Source organism: Accipiter gentilis, chromosome 6 (genome assembly GCF_929443795.1).
Source record: "Accipiter gentilis chromosome 6, bAccGen1.1, whole genome shotgun sequence".
Lineage (NCBI taxonomy): Eukaryota > Metazoa > Chordata > Aves > Accipitriformes > Accipitridae > Astur > Astur gentilis.
The window spans coordinates 6,375,309-6,398,612 of record NC_064885.1 but is presented as its reverse complement, the minus strand read 5'-3'; the positions used below and the strand labels follow the sequence as shown (position 1 = coordinate 6,398,612).

The following is a 23,304-nucleotide window of genomic DNA, read 5'->3' as shown; positions in this document are numbered from 1 at the left end:
CCTCCCCGGGGGTCCCGTTATCCCACCGAGACCACTGCTGTCCCCGCTGCCCCGTCGGGGTCCTCGCTGTCCCCCGGGGGGTCCCAGCTGCCTCCCCGCTCCCCCTGCCGCCCCTGCGGGTCCCTTCTGCCCCCCGGATCCCTCCTGCCCCACGCCTCGCAGGGACTTGGCTTCCACCCCGCGACATGGTGGGGGGGGGGGGACACGGGACACCGACCCGTCACCGTGGCAACGGCGCCGTCGCCTCCGCCCCGTCCGTGTGTTAAAATTGGGACCGGTAGCGCCGGGGCGGTCAGCACCGGGGGAGGAGGATGCGGCGGAGCCACGGCCCCGAAGTGAAGGGGGTCAACCCCGACATCGCAGCGCTTGACACAGCCCCCTGTACACCCAGGGGCCCGTCGGGACCGTGCCGGGACCCGTCGGTCCCCGCTACAGCGCCCGTCCCGTCGGGGCCCGCCGGCGCCCTCCCCACACTCGATCTCTCGGCCGGCGACTGCTCTGGCCTAGCGCGGGGCTCGCTTAGTGCTGCCTTCCCGCCTTCACGTGCTCCAGAGCCATGGCGGCCTCCGTGAGGGTCGGGAGCGCGGCCCCGGTGCCCGCCGCAGGTGGGCTGAGGTTGGGTCAACGCTGGGTTCCCGGTGCCGGTACCGGGTGCTATTTCGGCTGCCTCGGCGAGGGTGGCCGGGCCGGCGGCGGGGGAGGCCGGGCCGGCGGCGGGGGAGGCCGGGCCGGTGGCGGAACCGCCGGCCCGGCCTCCCCCGCCGCCGGCCCGGCCCAGCTGGCCCTTTGGCGGTTCGACCGTGGGCCGTGCGGGGAGGGTTTGGTGGCTCATGAGTGCCGGTGTTGGGCTGGAAATAGTGAATAATCCCCCTGCTGTCACTCCCCCGCCGCTCTCCGGCTTTGCCGAGCTGTAGGGGGGCGGTTGCTGGCGGGGGCTGGCTTCAGGATGAGGCTCCCGGGGACGGGCCTGGCTCACCCGCTGCTGTTGCCTTTTCCCCGGTGGGATAACGGGATCCCCTTGTTGGGGCAGAAGGGACCCCCGGGGTGCTTGTGGATGAGCCGTAGGGGGTTGTGCCTGGTGTCCTCCTGGCTTGGGGGGAGCCAGCCCCACTCGTAGGGTTTCACATAGTTACAGTGGTGCTTTCTGGGCAAAAAAAAAAAAAAAAAAAAAAGGCGTTTTCCCCCCCCAAAAAAATGCCAACAACCTACCCCCAGCATCATGGGCAGAACCCCCCTTCTCCTGCCTGCTTGTCCCCGGGGGTGGCATGAGGGCAGCGAGGGTGCTGCTGGCCCGTGGGGTACGCGGTGTGCCGCCTTCCCGGTCGCTCCTTTAGGCCACCTCGTTTGTCCCGCAGCCCGAGGCCCCACACGGCGAGCAGCGCAGCAGATCCCCGAGGAGATCCTCAGTAATGCGGAGCTGCGGGAGGCGACGGAGGCCTTGCCCCGAAACTACAACTTCGAGATCCCCAAGACCATCTGGCGGATCCGGCAGGCTCAGGCCAGGAAGGGTGAGCGCCAGCCCTGGGGATGAGGGGGTTCGGGGCTGCAGCGTGGCGAGTTGGTGCTGCTGAGCTTGCCAGCGGTGAGGGAGCCCACTTGGGCCAGGGTGCGGGGTCAACGAGGCTGGAGCAGGGATGGTACTGAGCTGCCCGGCATGCCCTGGCATGTTTAGGTTCTGTCTTGGCGAGCTCTTCTTCCTTCAAGGGGGTTTAATAGATCTGTATCTCTGGATTATAATCACATCGGACAGGATAGGTTGAGCTGCACGGACCTGTCAGCCTGCGAGATGTGTCTGGGATGCCGGCCAGGTCCCTGCTGCTCTCCTCTCTCCCTGCACTTTTCTGCCATGTTGCCAGGGCTGGGCAGGGGGAACCCCACAGTGCCCGGCTGCGGGGGGCTGGAGGGGCTGGTGGAGAGCTGGGTCATGCTACGCCCTGGTCTGAACCTTCCTCGGGGTCCTTGGGGGGGTTGCTGTAGCCCCAGAGGGGTGGGGAGTGGCTAAGGTGGCCCCAGAGCAGGCGCTGTGGTGCTGCAGGGTGGTGCCAGGGCTGTCCCCTCGCACCATGTGCATCCTGCTGTGGCTGAGCCGGCTCTTGGTATGTGATCGGCTACAGGCATCAGGGCGTGGAGCCTCCTTTGTCGTGGGTGTCACCAGTGTCCCCACCCGTGCTTTCCAACAGAGGCAGGGGCTGCTCACGGGGTTGTTTGGCGCGGGGGGCTCCAGGCAGAGCCAGATTTGAAACGCTGTGTCTACCTAGGAATGTCTCTGCCTGCTGCCACTGAGCTGGTAGGAGCTGGCAGGCGTCACGGGGGTGTCCTGGGAGCTGCTGCCTGAGCTGGTCCCGGCTGTGATGCCGAGGGTTTGGAGGCTGTGGGGCTGTCGGTCCGTCCCAGCTGCGGTGTGGGTGGCAGGGCTGCCCATCAGGACGCAGCGAGGCCGCCCAGCCGTGCCACTCTGGCTTTCGTTGCTGTATTTTGCTGCTTGGCACCTCCTAATTAAATGTAAATATGCGGCTGGGATTTAGACTTCAGAGCTGGGAGCGGAGCCCATCAGCCAGCCAGCCGTGCTGGGATTTAAAAATCTGCGCGTGCAGAGCCCAGCCAGGGGCTCGTTGCTGGGGGAACGCAGCCTCCCACTGGGCTGCGGCCAGCCCTGCCTGTGCCCTGCCTGCTGCGGGGTTCGGGGGGGGGGGGGGGGGGGGTGCTGGGGTATCATCCCCTGTGCCCATAGTGCCGTGCCGGTGGTGAGTGACCCAGCTGCCTCCTGCCAACCCCTCGCTGGGGGGAGGCAAAGCTGTTTGTGGGTCTGCTTGTTGGCGGCAGTCTGAGGTGGAGGGCAGTCCCAAATGGTCCCGAACGGGCTGGGGGATGCCAGGACCCTGAGCCGCCTGGTCCTCCCAGGTCGGGCAGGGGCTGACAGAGTGCGTGCAGCTTTTCCTTGAGCCCTGCAGGTTGGAGCAGGATGAGATTAGGCCTGTTTGGGCCAGGTCTTTGCACAGCTCCACGCTGGCCAGCGGGCTGGGCTTGGCAGCACAGGGATTTCTGTTGGAGGGGGATCTGGAGAGGACGTTTGGATAAATATTGCTGGAGCTGGGATGTCTTAGTGAGATTGGGAGGTGAAACAGCAGTGGAATTAATGGGGCTTCCTCCATTCGTCTCCCCCAGCATGGTCCTTGCTCCTCCCCACTGTCCTGGGGCAGCCTGGGGGGACCCACGGGGGTGCCCTGGCTGGAGCCCAGGTGCTGGGGGGGCCCAGCTGAGCTGCAGAGGCAAAGGGATTTGTTCCAAGCTGTGAGGAGGGAGCAAACCAAGAAGCATCATTCGTCGATGAATGTATTTCTGCTAGGCACAACGCTCTATCGCTGGCGGCCACCCTCCCAAAACAAGGAGAGAAGCAGGGAGGGGAGGTGCAGAGAAGGACAGTGAGGATGATCAGAGGTCTGGAACGGCTTCTGTACAAGGAGAGATTAAATAGATTTAGATCCTTTAGCTGGAAAAGAGGCAAACGAAGGGGGATGTGATAGAGGGATATAGAATTGTGAATGATGAGGAGAGGCTGGACAGGGGATGATTATTCGATCTTTCTTGTAATGGGAGAACGAGGGGCACGTGTTTACATTATTAGGAGTGGGTTTAAAGTAAACAGAAGAAAGTACCTTTTCCTATGCAGCACATAATTAAAACCTGGAACTCATTACTGCAGGAAGCAGGAGAGACCAGCAGTGTCAGTGGGTTCAAAAAGGGATGAGGTGTGTGTGTGCAGGGACTGGGTGTGAGCAGGGAGAACGGATACGGCCTGAGGCAGGACCACACGCACCCCGGCTGCCAGAGCCACCAGGATTTTTGGCCAGTTTCTGGCTGTTTTGGGGAGGGTCATTCCGCAGTGGCCACTTGAGCTGGATGCGTTGACCCTAGGGGTTGGTGCTCAGGTCCCCGTTTTGGGGCATCCCCTCCAGCCCCTCCTAACCCTGGGGCTGTTTTTCTTCCCAGTGGCCCTGCAGATGCCGGAAGGGCTCCTCATGTTCGCCTGCACCATTGCAGACATCGTTGAGCGGTAAGATGATGGCTTTTCCACGCTTCCCTGCTTGGCTGCAGAGCCTGGCGAGGGGATGGGGGTTGCTGCCGGGAATGGGGTGGCCGTCGGACAGGGCTGTCTGGGCAGGATGAGGCCCAGGGCTACTGCTGAGGGGGATGCAGGGGGCCCCAGCATGTCTGCCCTTGCAGGGACACCTTGGCCACAGGCGCAGGCAACGCTGCTGTCCTGCGGCAGGTCGCAGACACCCGCTGCCAGCCCCGGGGACAGGGACTGGCACTGCGCCAGCCTGGCCCTCACCGCTCGGCTTCTCCTCCCCTCGCCGCTTTGCCGGGAGCTGCTGACAAGCTCAGCGTGTCAGGGCCCTTGCTGGGGTGACGGAGCCAGGGAGCAACCGTGTTAACAACTGGCTGACGCCAGCTCAGTGCCTGCGCGCTCACCACAGCAGTGCAGCCAGCGAAGGGAGGGCCGGCAGCGGAGCCGCTACCACCACATGGGTCCCTTGCCCTCCTCCCCTGCCATTGTGTCCTGTCCCCGTGGCTGCAGTCTGGCTGTGCCACTCTCGGGGCAGCACGGAGGTGCTCAGGGGCAGCCCTGCTCCAGCTGTGGAGGCCCGAGGCCACAGTGATGGCCTGGAGGGGTTGACTGTAAGTGGCTCCTGCTGGGCAGCCCCTTCCCCGTGGCTCCTATCCTGATTTTCTGTGCCACTTTGGAGGTGAGGTCAGAGGCGCCTGAGAGGAGCTGGGCTTTTCAGCAGCAGGGGATGCAAGCACCTTGCAGGAATGGGCCGTAATCTCCTTACCGCCAAGCGCGCCTGCCTCCCTCCCTGCCTGCCGGCTTTCTCCCTGCTGCGGCTGCTCCCTCCCCAGCCCCTCTCTGTTTTTGCACAGTGAATTAGTGCTAATAGCACCGCATGCCTCGTCTGCCATTGGGGTCGCGGCACTCATTAGTAAGCTGCCTTCCCAGGGCGAACAGGCTCGCGTCCTCGCCGCCGCTAGCCGAGCAGCCACTGCCGTGACGGGTGGCGAGGCAGCCGTGCTTGCAGGCTTTGTCCCCACTTTACCATCGTTTCCCCCGCGGGACCATGGCAGCCCCATGCTTGGGGTGGTCGAGGGAGCAGTGGGAAGGTGGGCACGGGCAGGGGATGGGTGTGGGGGGCATGGGGACGGGTGCAAGTGTGGGCGGTTCCGCGTGGGCTTGTCCCTTTAAGCAGAGCTGCCTCCTCTCCGGCTTTGGCACGCAGCCGCTTTCATGTCTCCAACTTCAAAGGCAGCGGATTAAGGGGCTCTTTTATCTGAATGAAACCTTAAGCCCCACTTCCCGGTGGATGCCAGGGTGCTGGCATTCCCACTGGACTCGCCTTCCCTGCCAAGGGTACTCCGCAGGGCTGAGGTGGGGTGCTGGGTGCCGGGGTGGGGGCTGCTGGTGGGAGATGGGTGGTGGGAGATGGTTGCTGTGTGGGGAGAGGTGCCTGGCCAAGAGCAGGGACATGGCAGCGCCGATCGGTTGGTGGTTGGATGGGGGATGGCTTCGAGGCTGAGCAGGAGGGCCGTATCCTTCCTTCGCTGCTGCCGCACAGTACCCAGAGACACCCCGCTGCCGGTCTCTTGCCAGGAGCACCGGGTGCCATCCGTGATTCTGGCTGGGATTGTCACTGTGCTGGGTACCAGCACTGCCGGCTAGAGGATCATGGCTGTGGGCAGGAGTGAGCCCAGCCCTGTTCCCGCTCTCTCGGGGACGTGCTTGGGACCCGGTTACATTGCTGTAGGTGAGGTGTGAATCGGCAGGTGGCCTCGTTAGTGCCTGCCTCTTCCTGCTATTAATATTCATCACTGGCATTAATGTGGAATTGCTGCTCGGCCGCCGCTCCTGCTGGCCCTCCTAACCCGGCGCTTGGGGCCGGATGAGCCTCTGACGTGACGGGAATCGCTGCAGCCGTGTGCTCCGGCAGTGGCTGCTGTAGCCAAGCTGGCGACAGGGGCTTGGGCTACCGTCAGCCCTGGGGTGGCATGTCCCCTTCCCACTGGGGACAGAGAGGACACGAGGGCTGAGCATGCCAGGGATACCTGCGCCGACGGGGAGCATTGCTCAGCAAGCAGCCCCTCTCCCCAGCCCATCCCCACAGCCTCCTGCCCCCTCCTTGCTGGTGGAATTTGGGGCTTGGGGATGCCAGCAAGCTCCCCCTCTCCTCCGTGCTCTGGTAGTGACTGCAGAGCCATGCCAGGGGCTGGTGCCCCTGGGGCAACGGTGCCCAACCCCGTGTGTTCTGGCTCGACCGGACCTGTGTCTGCCGCCACTCAGACGGAATATTTATCCCTTCTACTGGAGCTGCCTTTTAATAAAATATTTGCGCCGTGGCCTGGTGGTGATGGGGAGGGCCAAGAGCAGGGACGTGGCCTCGCTCTCCTGCAGCACGGGCGGCTCGGGGGGACGCGGTGTTGTCTGTGGGTCTGTCTGTCCCCGTGCAGGGGAATGGCAGTGTCACCGCGTCCCCCACTGCAATGTGGGAGTGAGCGGGCCCCCTGGGAGCCCCAGTGGGGGCAAGGAGGGGAGGGGGCTGCCAGGTGGGCCCCCCCCCCCCCCCGGCGCCCTGTCCAGGCTTTCCAGCATTGCACTGGCGGTTGCCGAGCCCCAAGGGGCTGCGATGATGAAGATGTAGCTGAAGTGTCACAGCTGCTGCCTCCGGAAAGGCTGGTGGGGTACTTAGCCTGGAGCCTTTGAAATTGAGAGCGCACTTACAGCATTGACCGGCGTGAGGTCCAGTTAATTAGTGTTAATAGGTTTGTCATTATTGAACCTGCACTGGGGTGAGCAGCCGGCTGCGGGGGGGTGGTGGCAGGGCTGGGGTCTGCTGAGCTGGTGGGGCGGCGGGCTGCCGAAACCGCATCACGACGCTCTCGCGGCACCTTCCAAATTGGCTCCGTTTGTCACGGCTGATGTAATTCGGCGGAGGGTAACTCGTGCTGGGGGGCGGCAGCGTGGAGAGGTGCGTAGGGGGAGTTCGGACCACGGCTCGGGGAGGGGGGCAGCCCCCCAGCCCACCCGCTGTCGTGCTGGGAAGGCAACAGCCGTGTCCCCTGTACCACTGCCTTGGTGGAGGGGGGGGGTGCGGCCGTGAGCGCACTCCTCCTCTCCCCGCACCGGGGCTGGAGCAGACGGATCAGCTGGGCTCTCAGCTGGGCTTTTGATTCCTTGTTAATAAAGTCAGCTGTCAGGCTTCGCAGCTGCTAATCCTTCCATCTCCCTGCGCCGCGACCGGGCAAGTGGCTCCTGCTAATCAGCCGTGGCTCGGCGGCGGGGATGCGGGGACGGGTGATGGCGGGGAGGGGGTGGCTGCCCTGCCACAGCCTTAGCACCTCCCAACGGCCTGATGGCTTTTGAGCATCGGTGCAAGGCACTGCTGGGGGTGGGCAGAGCATCCCAATGATGATGCCGTAGCGTGCCCAGCAGTGTACGAGGACATTTCAGAGTGACGGGGGTCTTGAATCGTCTCTGATTGAGCAGCAAAGAGTTAAACATCATGTACACAGCCTAGCAGCTCTGGCATGCCTTAAAATGCCCTGCTATGGCTGTGATAGTGAGGACAAAAAAGCCCCTGAGGGCTGGTGTGCCCAGCAGGTCCCTGGTGCCACAGGTGGGTCCCTGGTGCCACGCAGGCTGTCCCCTCCTGGGGCTGGTGGGTGTCAGGACAAGGACACCAGGTCCCCTAGCCAGGCAGATCTGTGATGTGCCACTGAGCAATGTGGTACTGAGTGCCATGGTGAAGCCGGTGGCATCACCGGGAGTCCCAAAGGGCTGTCCTGGGATGCTAACACAGGTCAGGATCTGGCCTTGATGGCACAGTGCCGTAGCTCTGCCAGCCAGCACTGCCTTCCCTTCTCCCCTTGTCCTTTAAGTGCAACCCAGAGGCACTGGCAGCATGGTGCAGCACGCTGTGCAGGGGAATTTAATCACCGTCATTAACCGCACAACAGCATCATTAGGGAGAATGAAGTTCTCACTTCATTGGAGATGTTTAAAACCTCAGCCTGGGTGATGACTGGTGTAGGGGAGACTGGGCAGGGGAGCGTGTGTGGGGTCTATAGGACTGTCACCTCCCAGGGCTGGGGATGTGCCAACACAGGTGTGGTGCCCGCCACCATGTGCCCCGCACCACTTCTTCGTGTCCCCACGGAGTCCGGGGAGCTGGCACCAACGGGCAGGGCCATGGCCTGGCCATGGGGAAGAGGGGACAGGCACCATCTGGGTACAGGACGGCCGTGGTGGCTTTGCCGCTACTACGCACTGGGCCCTTGGTTTGCCTTACTTCATTTTTTTTGCAGCTACAGGGCTAGCAAAGCTGGGGTACCCCCGGGACGTGCCCCTCGGGATGGTGGGGTTAGCCCTGGCACCTCCAGTGAGAACGCAAAGGGGGGATCCTCTCAGGGGAGGGGACCCAGCCAGAGATGGCTGCTCCTGGGGGGCTGCGGGGACGTGCACCTCACCCCGTCCTGACCCACTTGCAGATGCTCTGCGGAGCCCCGCGCTGCCGGCGGGTGGTGATTGCCCAGCTGCAGTGGGGCTCTTCCAGCACTGTTTGCAGTAAAATTGCAAACTCATTATTTTAATTACGTGCAGCCTTCCTGTGTTAATGAAGTTGGGAGTCTGGTAATAGGGCTTGGTGATGAGCTTCTCCACTAATTAAGTGCATTGTTCTTGGCCGGGGCTGTGCTCAGCCCCCGTGCCCCAGGAAAGTGGCACCCACTGGCGCCCATCCCTGGACAGGACAGGCAGTGAGTGTAGGGTTTTTGGGGTGATCATGGGGCTCTGCCTTTACCCCGGAGGACAGGGCTTGGGGTATTTGCAGGTCATAACCCTCTTGCTTATCCCCAGGCGTTTCCTGGCAGGGAGGTGGCACCACGCCACAGTGTGACTGTGCTGTGAAGGGCCACGTGCAGGCGAGGCAAGTGACTGTGAAGCGAGGAGCAGCCCAGTCTGCATCCCCATCCCCAGCAGGACACACGGGCACCCCAGCGTCTCGGTGCCAGCTTCATCCTCCGGCAGCCTCATGGTGCCTGGCCTGGGTGCTTTCAGCTCGGTCCCTGCAGTCCCCTCCATGCCCAGGGCTGCTGGACCCAAGCGCAATGGACGAGCCGGGGCTGAGGACTCTTCTCTGCCAGGGAGAGCGGCTCTGCTTCGTGTCATGAGAACCGGCATGGTATCTTTCACACGCTGCTGTGGTGTCAGGGGACCCTGCGCTCCTACTGGCAGCAAATGCTCTCATTTATTTGTCGAGGGGCCAGGATAAATCAGGCCTGCTCCAGCCCAGCGCCTGTGCTCTGGTGGCAGGGAGCAGCCGCCCCATGCCTGGGGACATGCTGGCACTGGGTGTGCTTGTCTGTCCCAGCATTTTCAGCCTCCAAACTTGTCCTCAGGTCGCTGTTGCCTCTGTCCCACACTGGCCAGGGAAGAGCGGGGCTGGGAGGGTCCAGGGGTCCTGGCACTTGGGATCGGGGCTGGGACCTGGCCTGCCCGGGCATGCATCCTGCCAGTGCTGAGCATGGCGCTTTATAAATGGGATTTTGGGAGCCATCTGTTTAAAGGAGGAGATAATGAATTAGGGGGAGATGAGAAAAATGCTAAGGCTGGGTGGTTTTTCAGAATGAGCCGGGGTTTGCGGGACGTAAAAGATGAATAACCTCCCCACGTGTTCAATATTCATGAGCTCCCAGCCGTAGTGAGCGGCTCAGCGCTGGGTGGGGACAGCCCCATCACCACATCCTCCCTGCCGGCATGCTGCTGGGACCTGTCCACGGCTGCGATGAGTTGCGGAGACACGAAACACCCACAAGGCCGCTCCCGTCGCTGCCCCTCGCCTGCATCCCGGTCCAGTCTGGCGGGCGAGCAGCTCCCTGGCCTGCGTCGGAGGCAGGTGGCTGCTAATTGATGTTTCCTTCCTCTGTAGTTTGATGAAAGGCTCCGGCGACACCGAACTGATTAAAACATCAAGGGGAGGCCCCCGCACTTGCCTTTGATTTGTCTCGGGAGATGATTGCTGCTCCGCTCGACCATCCAGCCCAGCCGGCGCGGGTGACCCTGGTGCGTGCCGTCTTGGTGCCTCTGTGCCTCTCCTGCCAGCACTGCCAGGCTGCCGGTACCCTTCCAGCCTCGCTGGACGCAATGGCAGCACCATTGGGCTCCCTCCTCACCAGGCATCGTTCTACAGCCTCTTTGCTCCTTGCTCGGTCGTGGCTCCGCTCCCTGCAGCTGGAGCGGGATGGTTCCCCGTGGCCGGGGCAGGGCTCAGCCCCCTCTCTCCCTGCCCACGGGCCGGTGGCCACGTACTGCAGGCTGCAGCCCTGCACGCCGGGCACGGGCCACGGGCGCCTCCGCCAGCCTCTGCCCTCCTCCCTCCGCCGTTGCTATTTCACTTTCTTGCTCTTCACCCCCAGGGACTTTCTCTGGGGTTTGGGCCAATTTGCATACATTTTAATCTATAAAAAATTAAGCGGCGCTGGCTGCCGCTCTGAGTCAGACCTCCCCGTCCTGAATCTTAAGGAGCTGAATAATTTTCCACTTTTGCTGAGATGTGTGGAGTCTGATTCATGTTCATCTCATCACCTCTCATTAGAGGAGGGGGCTGAGGGCTTGGGGGGGGTGGAGAAGAGCCTTTTCGAACCTTTGCCAGCAGCCCCCAGTCCTATGGCACGGCTGTGTAGGCAGCAGAGGAGCCATCCTCCTGTCCAGGCCGTGCTGGCAGCGAGGGACCACGGGATTTGAGTGCTGGCAAGGATCTGCTCCATCTTCTGACGGTCCCCAGTGGTGTCCCCAGCCCTTGCGACACTGCGAGAAGCGGGAGATGCCTGGGCTGGACATGGGAGGTGGGGATGGCTTTTCCCCCTCTCCCGGGATGCTCCAGCAGAGACGCTCCCCTGTCCCCCTCCCCGGGTGCTGACGGATGGGCCGGAGCTGTTAATATTCAGCACGCTCCGCCATTTCTCCACCTTCTGCCATCTGCCCAGCTCTGCCCACCATTTCTATTCTTGCTGCCGACGTAACGCTCCCTGCCTGGCGCTCGGGGGGGAGCGTGCGGGACCCTGGCCCCCAGCCAGCACCGGGTGCTGGCGGGGGGTGACGCTGTACCAGGGCGCCCGCCTCCCCCGGCCCCTTTGCCCCAGCCCCGCACCAGCAGCAGGGCAGACCCCACTGGCACGGAGCTACAGCCGCTGGTGCAACCTCGGTGTAAATAAGGAATTAGCATCTGTTTTAAGCAGCCCCTCCAGGCACGGGGCTTTGTCATCGCGATACCTGCTTTCATCCGTAAACTACCACGGCAGCTCCCTGGGAAGGCAGCCAAGCTAATAATCCCCCAAAATGGTGCCGTAAAATACCCACAAAGGTGGCGCCTTTAAATCATGCCAGAGCACCGGCTTTGCCACCCGGTGCCGGTGCATGCCCCTCCGCCGGCCGGCGGGTGCTAGGTAGGCTCGAGCTGGAGCGCTGGGATGCTGGAGCAGGGATGGGGGGCAGCACCAGTGTTCACTCAGTGCTTTTCCTTGCCAAGTGCCACCTCAGCACCAGCTGCTCCGGGAGCACACCCAGCTTGTCCAAACCGGCACCTGTGGGTGACACAGCCGGGTGCGGGCTGGGGTGTACCAGCTCGCACGGTGCCTGGGCACGGGGAGACGGTGGCTTGGCCAGCCTGGCTGCCATGGCTGGGGATGCCAGGGTGGCCGTTCTGGCCGTCCCGGTGGCTCTGGTCCCGAGGGCCGGCTGGCGGGAGCGGCAGCACCACGCTGCGCCGGGTCTCCCTCTGCTCCTCTCCCTGCTGGAGCATTAGGAAGCTGGCAGCGTATTGTTTGATGAGCGGATAATCCGCTGAATTGCAAACAGCTTTACCCAATTGAAGAGGCGGATTACCGCTCTCCAGCTTAATCATGTTGACATCTCGGAGAGTAGCCAGTGCTTGTCCTCTTTGGCGCGTGGCAAGGGGCTCGATGGCAGCACGGGGTCCCCCAGTAGTGGTGTGCCATGGGGCTGGGGGGCAGGACGGGGGCTGTGGTGACGGCAGCCAGCCATGACCCTCACTGTTGTGCCTCCCCACAGGTTCACAAACGCGGAGGCGGTGGTGATGGGCGACGTGACCTACGGTGCATGCTGCGTGGATGACTACACAGCCCGTGCCCTGGGTGCTGACTTCTTGGTGCACTATGGACACAGCTGCCTGAGTAGGTGACACTCAGCCCCAAGGCATTGCTGAGGCTACAGTGCATGGTACTGCGGAGGCTGTGCTGCTGCCACCGTGCTGTACCGAGCAGCTCCCCGCCCTGCTCGACGCCAGCTCGGAGACTTAGTGCCAAGGGCTAATCCCTTCCCAAAGGGATTCTGTTCTGCAGCCTCAGTTGTTGGCTTTGGACGAGGCCAGGCTGGCTGGGCAGCTGCCCGCGAGCAGGATTTTGGGGGCAGCAGGGCGTGCTCATCCTGCTCGGCCGTGTGCTGCCGCAGAGCCCAAATAGCAGCCCTGTGCCCAAGAGCAGAGCAGCAAGGCCATGCCTTGGCAGGACCCTGCTCGCCCAGGAGTTGCTGATGGGGACAGGGCTGCTCTCGCCCCGCACCCCACAGCTGTGGGCTTTGGGGGAAGTCGGGAGCGATGGCAGAGGGGAGCGACAGTCTGGGGGTCCCGCTCATCCCGGGGCCGGAGCGGGGCCGGGGAAAGCAGCTTTGCGGGTGCAACGCAGGCTGGGCGGGGAAGGGAGGAGGAGGCTGTGTGCTCCCCAGGCGGACAGTACTCTGGATCCAGTTGCCATGGAAACTGCGCTGCTGTCCCAGATGCTGCTAACTTTGAAGTCCACCCAGGATGGAATCAGCCCAAAAATAACAATAAGACGCTCTGGGTTTTAAGGTGGATCGGCAGAATTACCGTAGTGAGCTGCAGGCGCATGCATCCCTGCTGCCACCACGCTCCTGGCACCTGGCAGCCCTCCTGGACATTTATGGGGCTGTATAAATGGGTTTGAAGAATTGCGTCAGGCTCCGTATGAAATACAGACTCCCCACTTGAGAAATCTGTCCTGAAAGCCACATCAGTGTGAGCGTTTGCAGTGATAAATATCTGTGCTAGGTGCTTTGTTACGGAAGGAGGGTTATGGGCGCCACTGGAACAGGGAGTATAAAACCCCTGGTTTGTAGCCTGCTCTTCATGAATGAACAGCGGGAAGGGGAGGAAGGGGCCATATCCACCAGTGCTCGGGAGCGTGCCAGGGCAAAAGCCAGGCTGCTCCATGGGACAGGAGTCACATATTCTGGAGCTGCTTCCTGCAGGGACAGGCAGGCACTGCCAAGCTGCCTGTCACCAGCCCAGCCGCCATCCACTGCCCGTGGCCATGTGGTCCTTGCCTGCTCCGGGCTGGATGGGTTGCAGGGCACCCTGGGGTGCCCACAGGGTGATGAGAAGGTGCTGGGCTCCTTTTGGGCTGCCCACAGTACTCCCATCACCAGTGTGGCCGATGGCGGGGCGCGTCCCCGCGCAGCACACAGGCGCTTGCCCTCTCCCTCCCAGCCCCACGTGCCCTGCGGGAGGGAGTAATTTGCACTTAATTGTGATCAGGTGAAGAGCACCAAAATGGGAAGTGAATGCGGAGCTGTGGATCGATGTGGACTCTGTGTACTTTAATTATTCACTTAATTGTGGTGACACAGGCTTCTTAGCACTGGGGGTAATTAGATTTGTGTTCATTGATTCCCCAGGCTGCCATTATATGGAGAGAAACGAGCGGGTGCTCTCCACTGCTCCCATCTGCACCCCCTGCCCAGGGTGCCAGCACGGGCAGAAGGGTGGCACAGCCCACCCTGGCCTGCCCGCACTGAGGCGGTTGGGGCACAGGGAGCCCCACCAACATGCTTTATCCCCAGGCTGCGGGCAGCAGCAGCCAGGGGCTCGCCGAGGCCCCAGGAGTACCCCCCACACACACCTTCTGTCTTCCTCTCACCAGTTCCCATCGATGCCACGCAGGGGCTGAAGATGCTCTATGTGTTCGTGGACATAAAGATTGACACGTTCCATTTCCTCGAGACCATTCGCTTCAACTTTGCAGCGGGCACCTCCCTGGCCCTCGTCAGCACCATCCAGTTCGTCTCCACGGTGCAGGTGAGATGGGGACCCCCAGCAGTGCAGGGCATGGGATGAGGCTTGTGTCTCCCCCTGTCTTGGCCCTGCCTTAGTCCCTCCCTGCCCCGGCTCTAGGGCTGGAGCGGCTGCCCCAGGTTGCCGGTGGTGACAGTTCCCCTCTAACGAGTCGCTGCAATAATATGCTGCTGCCGTAATGTTGATCAAGTACTTTATAATAACTCTGATCAATGTTTCATGGCGGCACCCCTCCCTGGCTCCCCTGGGAGCTGCTCTGTAAATGTCAGGGCAGGCGGTGGAGCACTTGGCATTTTGATGCAGTGCCGGCAGCGGCAGGGGAAGCTCCAGCGGGTCTGTCTGTCTGCCCCTGAACGGCCGGCTGGGCAGGACGGGAGGAGATGAATGAGCCTCTTGAGCCATGTCTATCTAAACACAGGGCTATCGAAGCATTAAGCATTTTCCCTTGTCTTTTAATTGATACGTTGGCTGAGCCTTGCTGAGCATCTCAGCTGTGTGGGGCCATTACCCTCCGTGACGGTGCCGGCCTGAGCAGACGGGCTCCCCTCTGCTGCTGCTTTGCTGGGGCACAACAGCACAGCCATTGCCGCTGGTGTCCCATGGAGCCAGGGCCAGGGTGTCCCCAAGGGTCCCCAGCAGTGCCGGGGACCACTGGCCTCGGCCACGGTCTGTGCCACAGTCTGTCCCTGCTGACCCCACATCTTCCGCAGGCAGCGTCACAGGAGCTGCGCTCCCAGTACAAGGTGTGCGTGCCCCAGTGCAAGCCACTGTCCCCAGGGGAGATCCTAGGCTGCACGTCGCCCCGGCTCGCCCAGGACACAGATGCCATCGTGTAAGTACCCAGGGTCCTCCAAGACCCTCCTGCCTGGTCTAGGCTGCCCGCCCTGCCTGTATTCCCTGCCTGGCCTTGGGGTGGTTCTGGGGGGTGGCAGGGGGACGTCCATGGGCTGGGACAGGTCCCCTCCAGCTCCCCACACTGCTTAGAGTGGCGCGTGCTCGTAGCACAGAGGAAATAATTGAGTCGTATATCAGAATAGATAATAGATGGAAGGGCGGGTGGATAATTGGAAAAGACAAATGGCTGGGGCCCAACATCACAGCAACATTAATTTTATTTAAGGACAGCAAATTAGAGGGAGCACTTCGCTTCCTATCACCTAATTATTTTAGGTAATGGAAATGCTTAATGTACTGTGAATGCAGTGCGCTGCAGAATAAATAAATACAAGGACCCCACCCTTGGGGGGAGCTGGGGAGCCCAGGTGTGGGTTTGGGCCCATCGAGCCCCATCTCTCTCACCCTGCTGGGAGTCAACAGTGCCGGCACCTTTCCGAGCATGGCTGCATGGGGAGCCAGGCTCATGATTGCCGGGCACGGGGTCAGTGGGGGCTCCGGCTTCATCCTGAGTGGCATCCGGCACCGGGGCAGAGGCGCTGGTTTCCATGTCTCCCCAAAGGCATTGGGAGCAGGCAGGGGCGGCCAGGCTGGCACCGCATTGGCGAGAGTGGGTCATTCCCGCCGCCAGAGGAGCCACAGTGCGGTACCGACCAGCCACCCGTGCAGGTGCACGCAGCTGGTGTACCTGCGTCCTCCCTGTGTTATTATTTTCTTCTTTCCCTCGTCTCTGGGGCTAACTTTTGCAGACAAATTAGCTTTGATCTCCCAAAATGTCATTCTCCAATTAAGGGCAAAATCTAGTCAAGTTTTACGTCTGAATTCATTTTCCAAGCCCTCACTCCATTAGGGCAGCTGAATGAAAGGCTTTGAAATGTAATTGCTGACTTGAAATCCGATTAGAAATGGAAGCAGCAACGTCTAGAACCAGCCATTGAGATGGAGCAGCTCCCGGCCACCCCATGCTGGAGTGGGCATCCCTCCTTGCCCCGAGCATGCCCTTCCTCTCCCACCCCAGCGTGCCGGGGGGCTGCACGGAGACGGGAAGACCTGGCTGTGCCTGCTGCCTCTTGGGTTCCCAGCATCTCTGCACAGCGTGGCTTGGGAAACCGGCAGGCACATAGATAGGTGCTGCTGTTTGCCGTGTGCCGTAGCCCTCCCTCCTCTCTCGGCAGGTATTTGGGTGACGGGCGCTTCCACCTGGAGTCCATCATGATTGCCAACCCAGGGATACCTGCCTACAGGTACGGGCAGCCCACGGGCACCTGCTCCGGTCCCCATCAGCCCTGTGGGAGGGAGCACCCCAGCTCCCCCAGCACACCAGGAACCAGCTGTCCCCCCCCCATGTACCCCAGGAGCATCCCCCAGCCCAGGGCTGGCCAGGCAGCTGCCTGCAGCGGGTACAGGCAGGGAAGGGGCCACAGGGCGGGTGAAGAGGTGCAGCGGGGAGATGAACGCCAGCCATTTACTCCGGCTGAATATAAACATTTTGACAAGTACCTGTGAAAGCTCATGGAGGTGCAGCCATTAAAGCCCGGCTGCTGCAGGCAGAGGCCATAAAGCGCGATGATGAGGCCGCTGAAAGCAGATGAAATATCAAGAGTGAAAGGCTGGGCCCATTTGGTGAAATCTGAATTTCTTAGTAGGTCGTTTGTTACTAACGGGAGGCGCACGTCAGGTTTATGGCGCTGGTGAAGCTGCCGAAACCCGAGTGGGATTTGATTAAAATTCTCCTCGTCAAACAAAGCAACAAATCAAAGATTTCTTCATAATTGATGAGCTGGGACAGGGGGGAGCTGAGCATGAAGCTGAGTGCGGAGCCCAGGCTGTGCCAGGTGTTGGGGGGCTGCGATGGGACACTCGCCTTGTCCCTGTCCTTGTCCCCTCTCTGCACTCTAACGAGCCGGCTGGACCCTGCATCGGCTGTGGGAGGCAATTAGTGTTAGTGAGGGACAGGCATCATTTGGAGCCAGCATGGAGGGGGGCAGGTGATGGGGCACATGTGAGCTCGGTTCTGCTTTGCAGGTACGATCCCTACAGCAAGGTCTTCTCCCAGGAGCACTACGGCCACGAGCGCATGCACCGTGCTCGGCAGGATGCCATCCGCACCGCCGCCGGCGCCCGCTGCTGGGGGCTTATCTTGGGCACGTTGGGGCGCCAGGGCTCCCCCGGCATCCTGCAGGTACCGTCCCCCTCCTCATGGCCCCCACCTGGGCACCGGGTGCTGCTCCTGGATAGGTGAAGGACCGGTGAGCGATGGCAGCATCGGTGCAGTGGCCTCGCTGCCGGGGTGAGGGTGGACCCGGCACCACTGGCAGCCCATCGGTTGCCTCTGGCCTGGGTCTGTGTGCCCCTGAGCTGAGCGGGCAGGGCAATTAGCAGTGGATGAGGGAGCCTGGACAAGGGCTCATTAAACGTGCCCCTTGCTGAGGAGAGCTGGCCAGCCTTGGACACCCCCCCGCACAGGCAGCTCAGCAATTAATTCCCTGGGTTTGTTTTAATTGGATGAACTTCTGATCAGGTTCAGCGTCCCTGCTCAGCCACCGTGCTGGCGTTTTCTGCACACTGGCTGGGTGAGGGGAGCAGGACCACAGTGTCCTGCCCCATGGGAGTGGGGTGCCCTGAGCACGGCAGCCCCGCTCACACCTGGCAATTTTTGGGGAGTCAAAGGTGAGATTTAGGGCAATGCAGGGACCAGTAGGCAGAGTGGGGCGGCGAGGTCCCAGCAGCCGCTGTTCCGGAGTGGGCAGGACACAGGCATGGCTGGGGCTGGCTGGGCAGGGGCTGATAAGTGCCAGCTCCGGAGGACAAGGACGTCCCTGGCCCCTCCTGGGCCCCTCTCCTTCTCCTGCAGCCTCTGGCCGCAGCCAGCTCACGGGCAGGCAGGCGTCCCAGGGAAGGCAGCCGCTAACGAGAACAGATTGTTGTCATTGAGCGGTAATTACTTCATTAGACTGAGGCACACGCTGGGGAGAGCCGGGCACGAGCTGGAGCCATGGCCGCGGTCCCTGTCACTGCACCTGGCCATGCGATGTGGCCATGGGGCAGAGCCGGGACCCACAGAGGGTCTGATAGCCAAGAAAGGGCTATGAGCAGGGCTTCGGGGGGGTTGCTGCAGGCATCTGTCTGGGCTCCCCTAACCCCCCCCCGCGGGTGCCTTTTCCTCCCACAGCACCTGGAGTTGCGTCTCCGTGCCCTGGGCCGGCCCTTCGTGCGGGTGCTGCTGTCCGAGATCTTCCCCAGCAAGCTGCGCCTCTTCCCTGATGTGGACGCGTGAGTGCTGCTGACCCCCACCCCAGCCCCCTGCGCCAGGGTCCCCAGGGTGACCCATCCCTGTCTGGGCCCTCCGATTCTCGCTGGAAGCCATCTCTGCCACGTCTGTCCCACTGTCACCTGGGCGGACACTATGCACCCCTGCGTGTGCCGTGGCCACGACGTGGGGAGGAGACGTGGTTGTTCCTGGCAGGTTGGCTCTGGCACAGTAGGGACCTTGCTCCCTGCCCGCTCTGTTTCCTTCCAGGGGGTTGCTGCAAGGCTTTGTTGTGGCTTATTCTTCCCAAAATGCTTGTTCCCATCTGTTGCCGCCTGTTTCCCTTCCAGGTGGGTGCAGGTAGCCTGTCCCCGGCTCTCCATCGACTGGGGAGAAGCCTTCAGCAAGCCGCTGCTGACACCCTATGAGGTAGGCACCCCTCTCCCATTTTGGGGGGACCAACCCTGGCTTGGGGTGATGCGCCAGAGCCTCCCACAGAGCTGCGGTGCTGCGAGCTGCCAGGACGGGGCTGTCCCTGCAGCAGAGCAGCGTCCCCTCCTCTCCCCGGCTGTGCTCCGAGCACAGCCCCAGGTGCGCCGCTGGGATTTCCAATCTTTTGTGAAACCAGCAGGATTCCTGGTGCCGTGAGCTTCGCTCTGGCAGTGCCCTGCTCGGCACACCAAGCCGCCACACTGGGACTTCTCCCAGCACCACCGGCTCCCCCACTGCAGGCACCGCTCGGGGACTCAGCTCCTTGTCCCCTCCGCAGGCCGCGGTGGCTCTCCGGGACGTCGAGTGGCAGCAGCCTTACCCCATGGATTTCTACGCCAGCCAGTCCCTGGGGCCATGGACAGTGAACCACGCCGGCACACAGCTCCCGCGCCACGGCCGGACGGCCCAGGTGGGCAGCGTGACATCACCCGGGCGCGGGATGTCACCGGGACGGGGGGTCCCCGCTGCATCCCTTCGCTCTCGGTGATGGTGCGGGGTGGAGGGGACGGGCGGTGGAAGCGGGTTGAACGCCCTGTGCCAGTACGGTGCATGTACGGTGCCGTACGGTGCCCGGTGCCGCGTGCTGAAAGCGCCACCCTGTGGCTTCGTTCCCGGTGGACAGTAACGGGGCCGGTGCCAGCCCGGCCGGTGAGCCCCCCCCCCCTACACCCCGCAGCCCTTACCGGGGCGAGCACCCGCCTGGCCCCGAGGCTGCCCAGGACGGGGGGGATTCCCCTTCGCCCAGCCGTGCCCCATGGGATGCTGCGGGCTGAGCACGGGCAGGCTCATCACAGGTCAGGCAGGGGCTGGGGTCCCATCCTGACGCCCCCCCTTTCTCTGCGGCAGGGGAAGCCACCCGTGACCCCCCCCCACGCCGGTGGAGGGCGAGGAGAAGCTAAGCACCGGGGACCCGGCAGCCTCATGAGCGCAGCCTGCACCCCGTCCTGCTGCCGCCACGCTCCGGGACCCGGCGGGAGACACACACCCACCCCCCCACACCCCCCCAACACCGAGGGTAAGCACCGCCGGGGCCTCCCGGTACCAGCACTGGAATGGATGGGGACGCACCCCGTACCTCCACGACACCGCTGCCCGCAAGGACCGACGCGGCTGCCCGCGGGCAGTGGCTCCCTGCAAGGCCAGGCCGTGCTGCAGGCTCTGCCTGCAGTAGCCCCCGGTCGCACCGGGCCGTCCCGTCCCGTCCCGTCCCGTCCCACCGGGGCCGCCTCGTCCCGCCGCTGGTGTCTCCCCCGCCACGCTGCGGCCTCCCGCCGCCAGGGGGCGCGCTGGCGCCCCAAGGCAGAGGCGCGCCGGCCCTCTCGCCTCGCCGACCAATGAGCGCCACGGGTTTCGGCGGGAAGGTGTGAGGGAGGGGGGGGAGGGACGACAGACGGAAGCAGCGCTCTTGGCTTCCGGTAGCGGCGGCCGCCATGTCGGAGGGGCGGCCGCTGCGGTTGCTGGGTCTGCACGGCTACCGGCAGAGCGAGCGTCGCTTCCGGCAGCGCACCGGCGCGCTGCGCAAGGCTCTGCGTGGCCGGGCAGAGCTGGTGGCGGTCAGCGCCCCGCACCCCGTGCCCGGCGGCGGCGAGGACGGCGACGAGGACGACCCCCCCCGCGGCTGGTGGTTCTCTGGGCCCGGCACTTTTGAGGCGGGGGAGGTGGCGGCGGCGCCGGCGGGGCTGGAAGAGTCGTTGTCGGCCGTGGCGGCGGCGCTGGTGGAGCACGGACCCTTTGACGGGCTGCTGGGCTTCAGCCAGGGCGCGGCGCTGGCCGCCATGGTGTGCGCCCTGAGGGCCCGCGGTGACCCCCGCTTCCCCGTGGCCTTCGCCATCCTGGTGGCCGGCTTCGCCAGCCGCGCCCCGGCCCACGGCCAGTTCTACCGAGAGCCCATCACCCTGCCCACGCTGCACGTCGTGGGCGATACTGACACCGTCATCGCTGCCACCCTCAGCAGGGAGCTGGCCCGGCACTTTGTGGAGCCTGTTGTCCTCACCCACCCCGGCGGGCATTTCATCCCTGCGGCTGCACCACAGAAGAAGGCCTACCTGGACTTTTTGGACCGCTTCCGCCCCGGACAGGGACAGGCTGAGCCCGCGGGGGCTGGGGCGGTTTGATAACAGTCTCTGTAATAAATGGGGCTCCGGCGAGCCACATGCAGCCTGCCATCTTGGTGAAACATCGCTGTGTTTCCGTGCCCTCCAGAAGGGCCAAAGAATCCTCCTCAGCTCGCTGTGCTGCTCTGGAGCGTTAACACAGGGCCAGGTTAAATGGTTCTTTGTTACCTCCCTTTGTTTTTTTCCCAACTTTGTTGTACACATGAGTATGTGGGTATGACGATGAGGGCTTTGAGGACAGGAGGGTGAGGCTGCCCTGTGTGTGAGGTGCTTTCAGAGCCTTGAATAGCTCTTCAAAATTGGGGTTCCTCAGCTCAGCCAAAGGAATCCTCTGTAGAGCACACAGCTCCTGCAGTTGTTAAGCCCCAAAGGTTTGTGTTTGTTAATACCCCTGGTGAAAGCTATTAAGCCAACCATCTAGCTGGTCTGAGTCTAGAAAAACCTGCCATCCCTGGCAGTGCCAGGTCTGGTCTTCGTTTCAGGAACAAAACGTCTGCTGGTTCAGCGTGCGTGTGTTGGGAGACTTTTGTATCTTCCTCTGTACAAAGTGCCTTGGTGAACAAGAAAAACTTGTCGCTACGTTCTTGGCTCTGATATTTTCCAGAAGCACACAGAAATCTTTATTGTTGTTATAATTGCAGGCACCCTGTTTGACTGCTGCTGGGGAAGGCCAGGCTTTCCAGTCTGCAGCCCAGGGCTGTGCTTGCAGGATTTCTCTCTAACCATGGCTTTCCTTGGGGGTACAGTGCAATATATTTGGTAAAAGAGAAATTGGATGAAACTTTTTAATTTGCTCCCTGCTTACGCAGCGTGGGGATTTGGGGGGCAGCGCGGTGTTGGTGCGGTGAGGGATGGAAGACGCTGTGGTGCAGGAGCAGTCCCAGGGTCGGGGGACAGAAACGCTTTCCCTGTTTGCTCAGCCGGGAACGGGCCTGGGAGCTGCTTGCAGGTTAAAACCAACGCAGCAGAAGCAAGCGTTTCCTACAGCTGTGAGTTTTTTGCCCTCTGGTTTGTTGCCGGTTACGTGACAGCGGCGGTGGTAGGAGGATGAGGCTGGTTCCCCCTGCAGCCCAGTCCTGGGCTGGTGTTGCTCCTGGGGGGCTGGCGGGGCTCAGGCAGTTCCTGCCTGCTTTGCCACCTCGTGGAGCGGCATTGGGCAGGCTGCATTGCTTCCATGCTGCCTGCTCAGGTGATGTAAAGGTTTAGGGTGTCTGTCACCCCACGGTCACCACCTCGGGGACACCAAAGGCCGTTTTGACGGGGCAGGGGGGGCGACACTTGGGGCTGTGCACCTGGCTGCGGTGGCCAGCTGTGACAAAGCACCAGGGCCTCTGTCTCCACTGCTCCCCCCACCTGAGTCCTCGGCCACGAGGGAAGGGTGGCAGCAGACATCGCTTCACCAGCTCACCGTTAGCTGTTTAATGATCACGGAGCTACAGCTCGCTGCAGTGGTCTCCCAGCACGGCATCTCACTCACCCCACCCCATCAGCTCCGCAGGACGACGCGGAGGAGACGCTGCAGCCATGTCCATTCACCACAGCCGCTGCGGATCGACATTGCCCGGTCGCCAGCCTGCACTGCAGTCCCGCAGCCGCCGACCGGCATCTCCCCGCTCCCGGGGGGGAGGCACCGCCGCAGCTCGCTGGCATTGTGAAGGGGAAAGGAGCCCAGGGCGTGCGGTGAGCACACAGAACGGTCCCGGCTCTGCAGGAAGCTCCGTCAGGTGGGTTGTGGAGGGGTGTTGAGGGATGGGTGACCTGAGCTGGGATGCTACGGTACCTGCCTCCTCTTCCCAGGGAGTTTAAAAAGATGGCTCCTGCCAGGTGACTCCTGCACCAGTTTAAACAAATTAATAAAAACAAATAAACACGACCCTCTTCCCCGGGAGGTGCCTGTGTGAGCAGCAGAGGAATGATGTGTTTGGCCCCTGCTGCGATGGGAGGAGGGGAGCGGCTCCCATGGGCATCACTGCACGTCCCTGCCGGACAGAGGGGTTTGCCCCAGGAATCCTGCCCTCTGCCTGCTTTTCCACTGGCCACACACCTTTGTGCCAGCCCCTGGCCGCCTCTCGCAGATCCAGGTCTGTTCCCGTGCTGTTGTTCTTGGGGTGCAGCCGCCCTCGGTGGGGGGTTTCCTCTTCCCCTGCCCCACGTGGCCCAGAGGAGTTGGGTTTTCCCCAAAAAACAGCGTGTGGCGGTTGCTGTCCCTGAGCGAGGGGCACTGCTGAGGGGGTGATGGAGTGAGCCCGGGCTCCGGAGGACAGCTGTGCCGCTGGCCTGGGGGACCGAAGCCCTGGGAACGGCCACCGGTGTTACCCAGAGGTACTGGGAGCCTGGGTGTTTTGGCAGGGGTGGCTGTCGCCCCTCTACTCCCCAAATGGGGCCCTTCCCATCCCCA

At 62.7% G+C, this 23,304-nt stretch overlaps 2 protein-coding genes and 1 long non-coding RNA gene across 5 annotated transcripts; 2 read left to right on the top strand and 1 right to left on the bottom strand.

The window, feature by feature from the left end:
* Positions 1-538: 538 nt before the first annotated feature.
* Positions 539-20,212, top strand: DPH1 (diphthamide biosynthesis 1). 3 transcript variants are annotated; one of them, XM_049803334.1, is made up of 12 exons: positions 539-605; positions 1,356-1,508; positions 3,991-4,054; positions 12,119-12,240; positions 14,005-14,159; positions 14,867-14,988; positions 16,226-16,294; positions 17,076-17,232; positions 18,223-18,323; positions 18,651-18,729; positions 19,070-19,201; positions 19,639-20,212. In XM_049803334.1, exons 1-12 carry the CDS (start codon positions 557-559, stop codon positions 20,128-20,130), a joined length of 1,695 nt encoding a protein of 564 aa, XP_049659291.1. In that variant the 5' UTR covers positions 539-556; the 3' UTR covers positions 20,131-20,212. The 3 variants fall into 3 exon arrangements, with proteins under 3 accessions (XP_049659291.1, XP_049659290.1, XP_049659292.1); XM_049803333.1 differs by having other exon boundaries at positions 19,070-19,210; positions 19,645-20,212; XM_049803335.1 differs by lacking the exons at positions 539-605; positions 3,991-4,054 and having other exon boundaries at positions 1,394-1,508; positions 19,070-19,210; positions 19,645-20,212.
* Positions 20,134-21,844, top strand: OVCA2 (OVCA2 serine hydrolase domain containing). The gene has a single exon (XM_049803336.1). The coding sequence runs from the start codon at positions 20,223-20,225 to the stop codon at positions 20,904-20,906; it is 684 nt and encodes a 227-aa protein (XP_049659293.1). The 5' UTR covers positions 20,134-20,222; the 3' UTR covers positions 20,907-21,844.
* A 252-nt stretch (positions 21,845-22,096) lies between these two features.
* On the bottom strand, positions 22,097-23,064 carry LOC126039622 (uncharacterized). The gene is made up of 3 exons (XR_007506370.1): positions 22,951-23,064; positions 22,687-22,737; positions 22,097-22,611 (listed from the first exon to the last, which is right to left on the bottom strand). It is a non-coding gene; the product is annotated as an uncharacterized LOC126039622 (long non-coding RNA).
* Between the last annotated feature and the right edge of the window lie 240 nt (positions 23,065-23,304).

What these genes read in the sequence shown, in the direction of transcription:
- DPH1 (XM_049803333.1), top strand. Translation starts at nt 557, where the DNA reads ATGGCGGCCTCCGTGAGGGTCGGGAGCGCGGCCCCGGTGCCCGCCGCA. An exon ending in AGTTCGTCTCCACGGTGCAG is followed by an intron (nt 14,160 to 14,866) that starts GTGAGATGGGGA and finishes CATCTTCCGCAG; the next exon opens with GCAGCGTCACAGGAGCTGCG. An exon ending in CGCTGCTGACACCCTATGAG is followed by an intron (nt 18,730 to 19,069) that starts GTAGGCACCCCT and finishes TCCCCTCCGCAG; the next exon opens with GCCGCGGTGGCTCTCCGGGA.
- OVCA2 (XM_049803336.1), top strand. Translation starts at nt 20,223, where the DNA reads ATGTCGGAGGGGCGGCCGCTGCGGTTGCTGGGTCTGCACGGCTACCGG.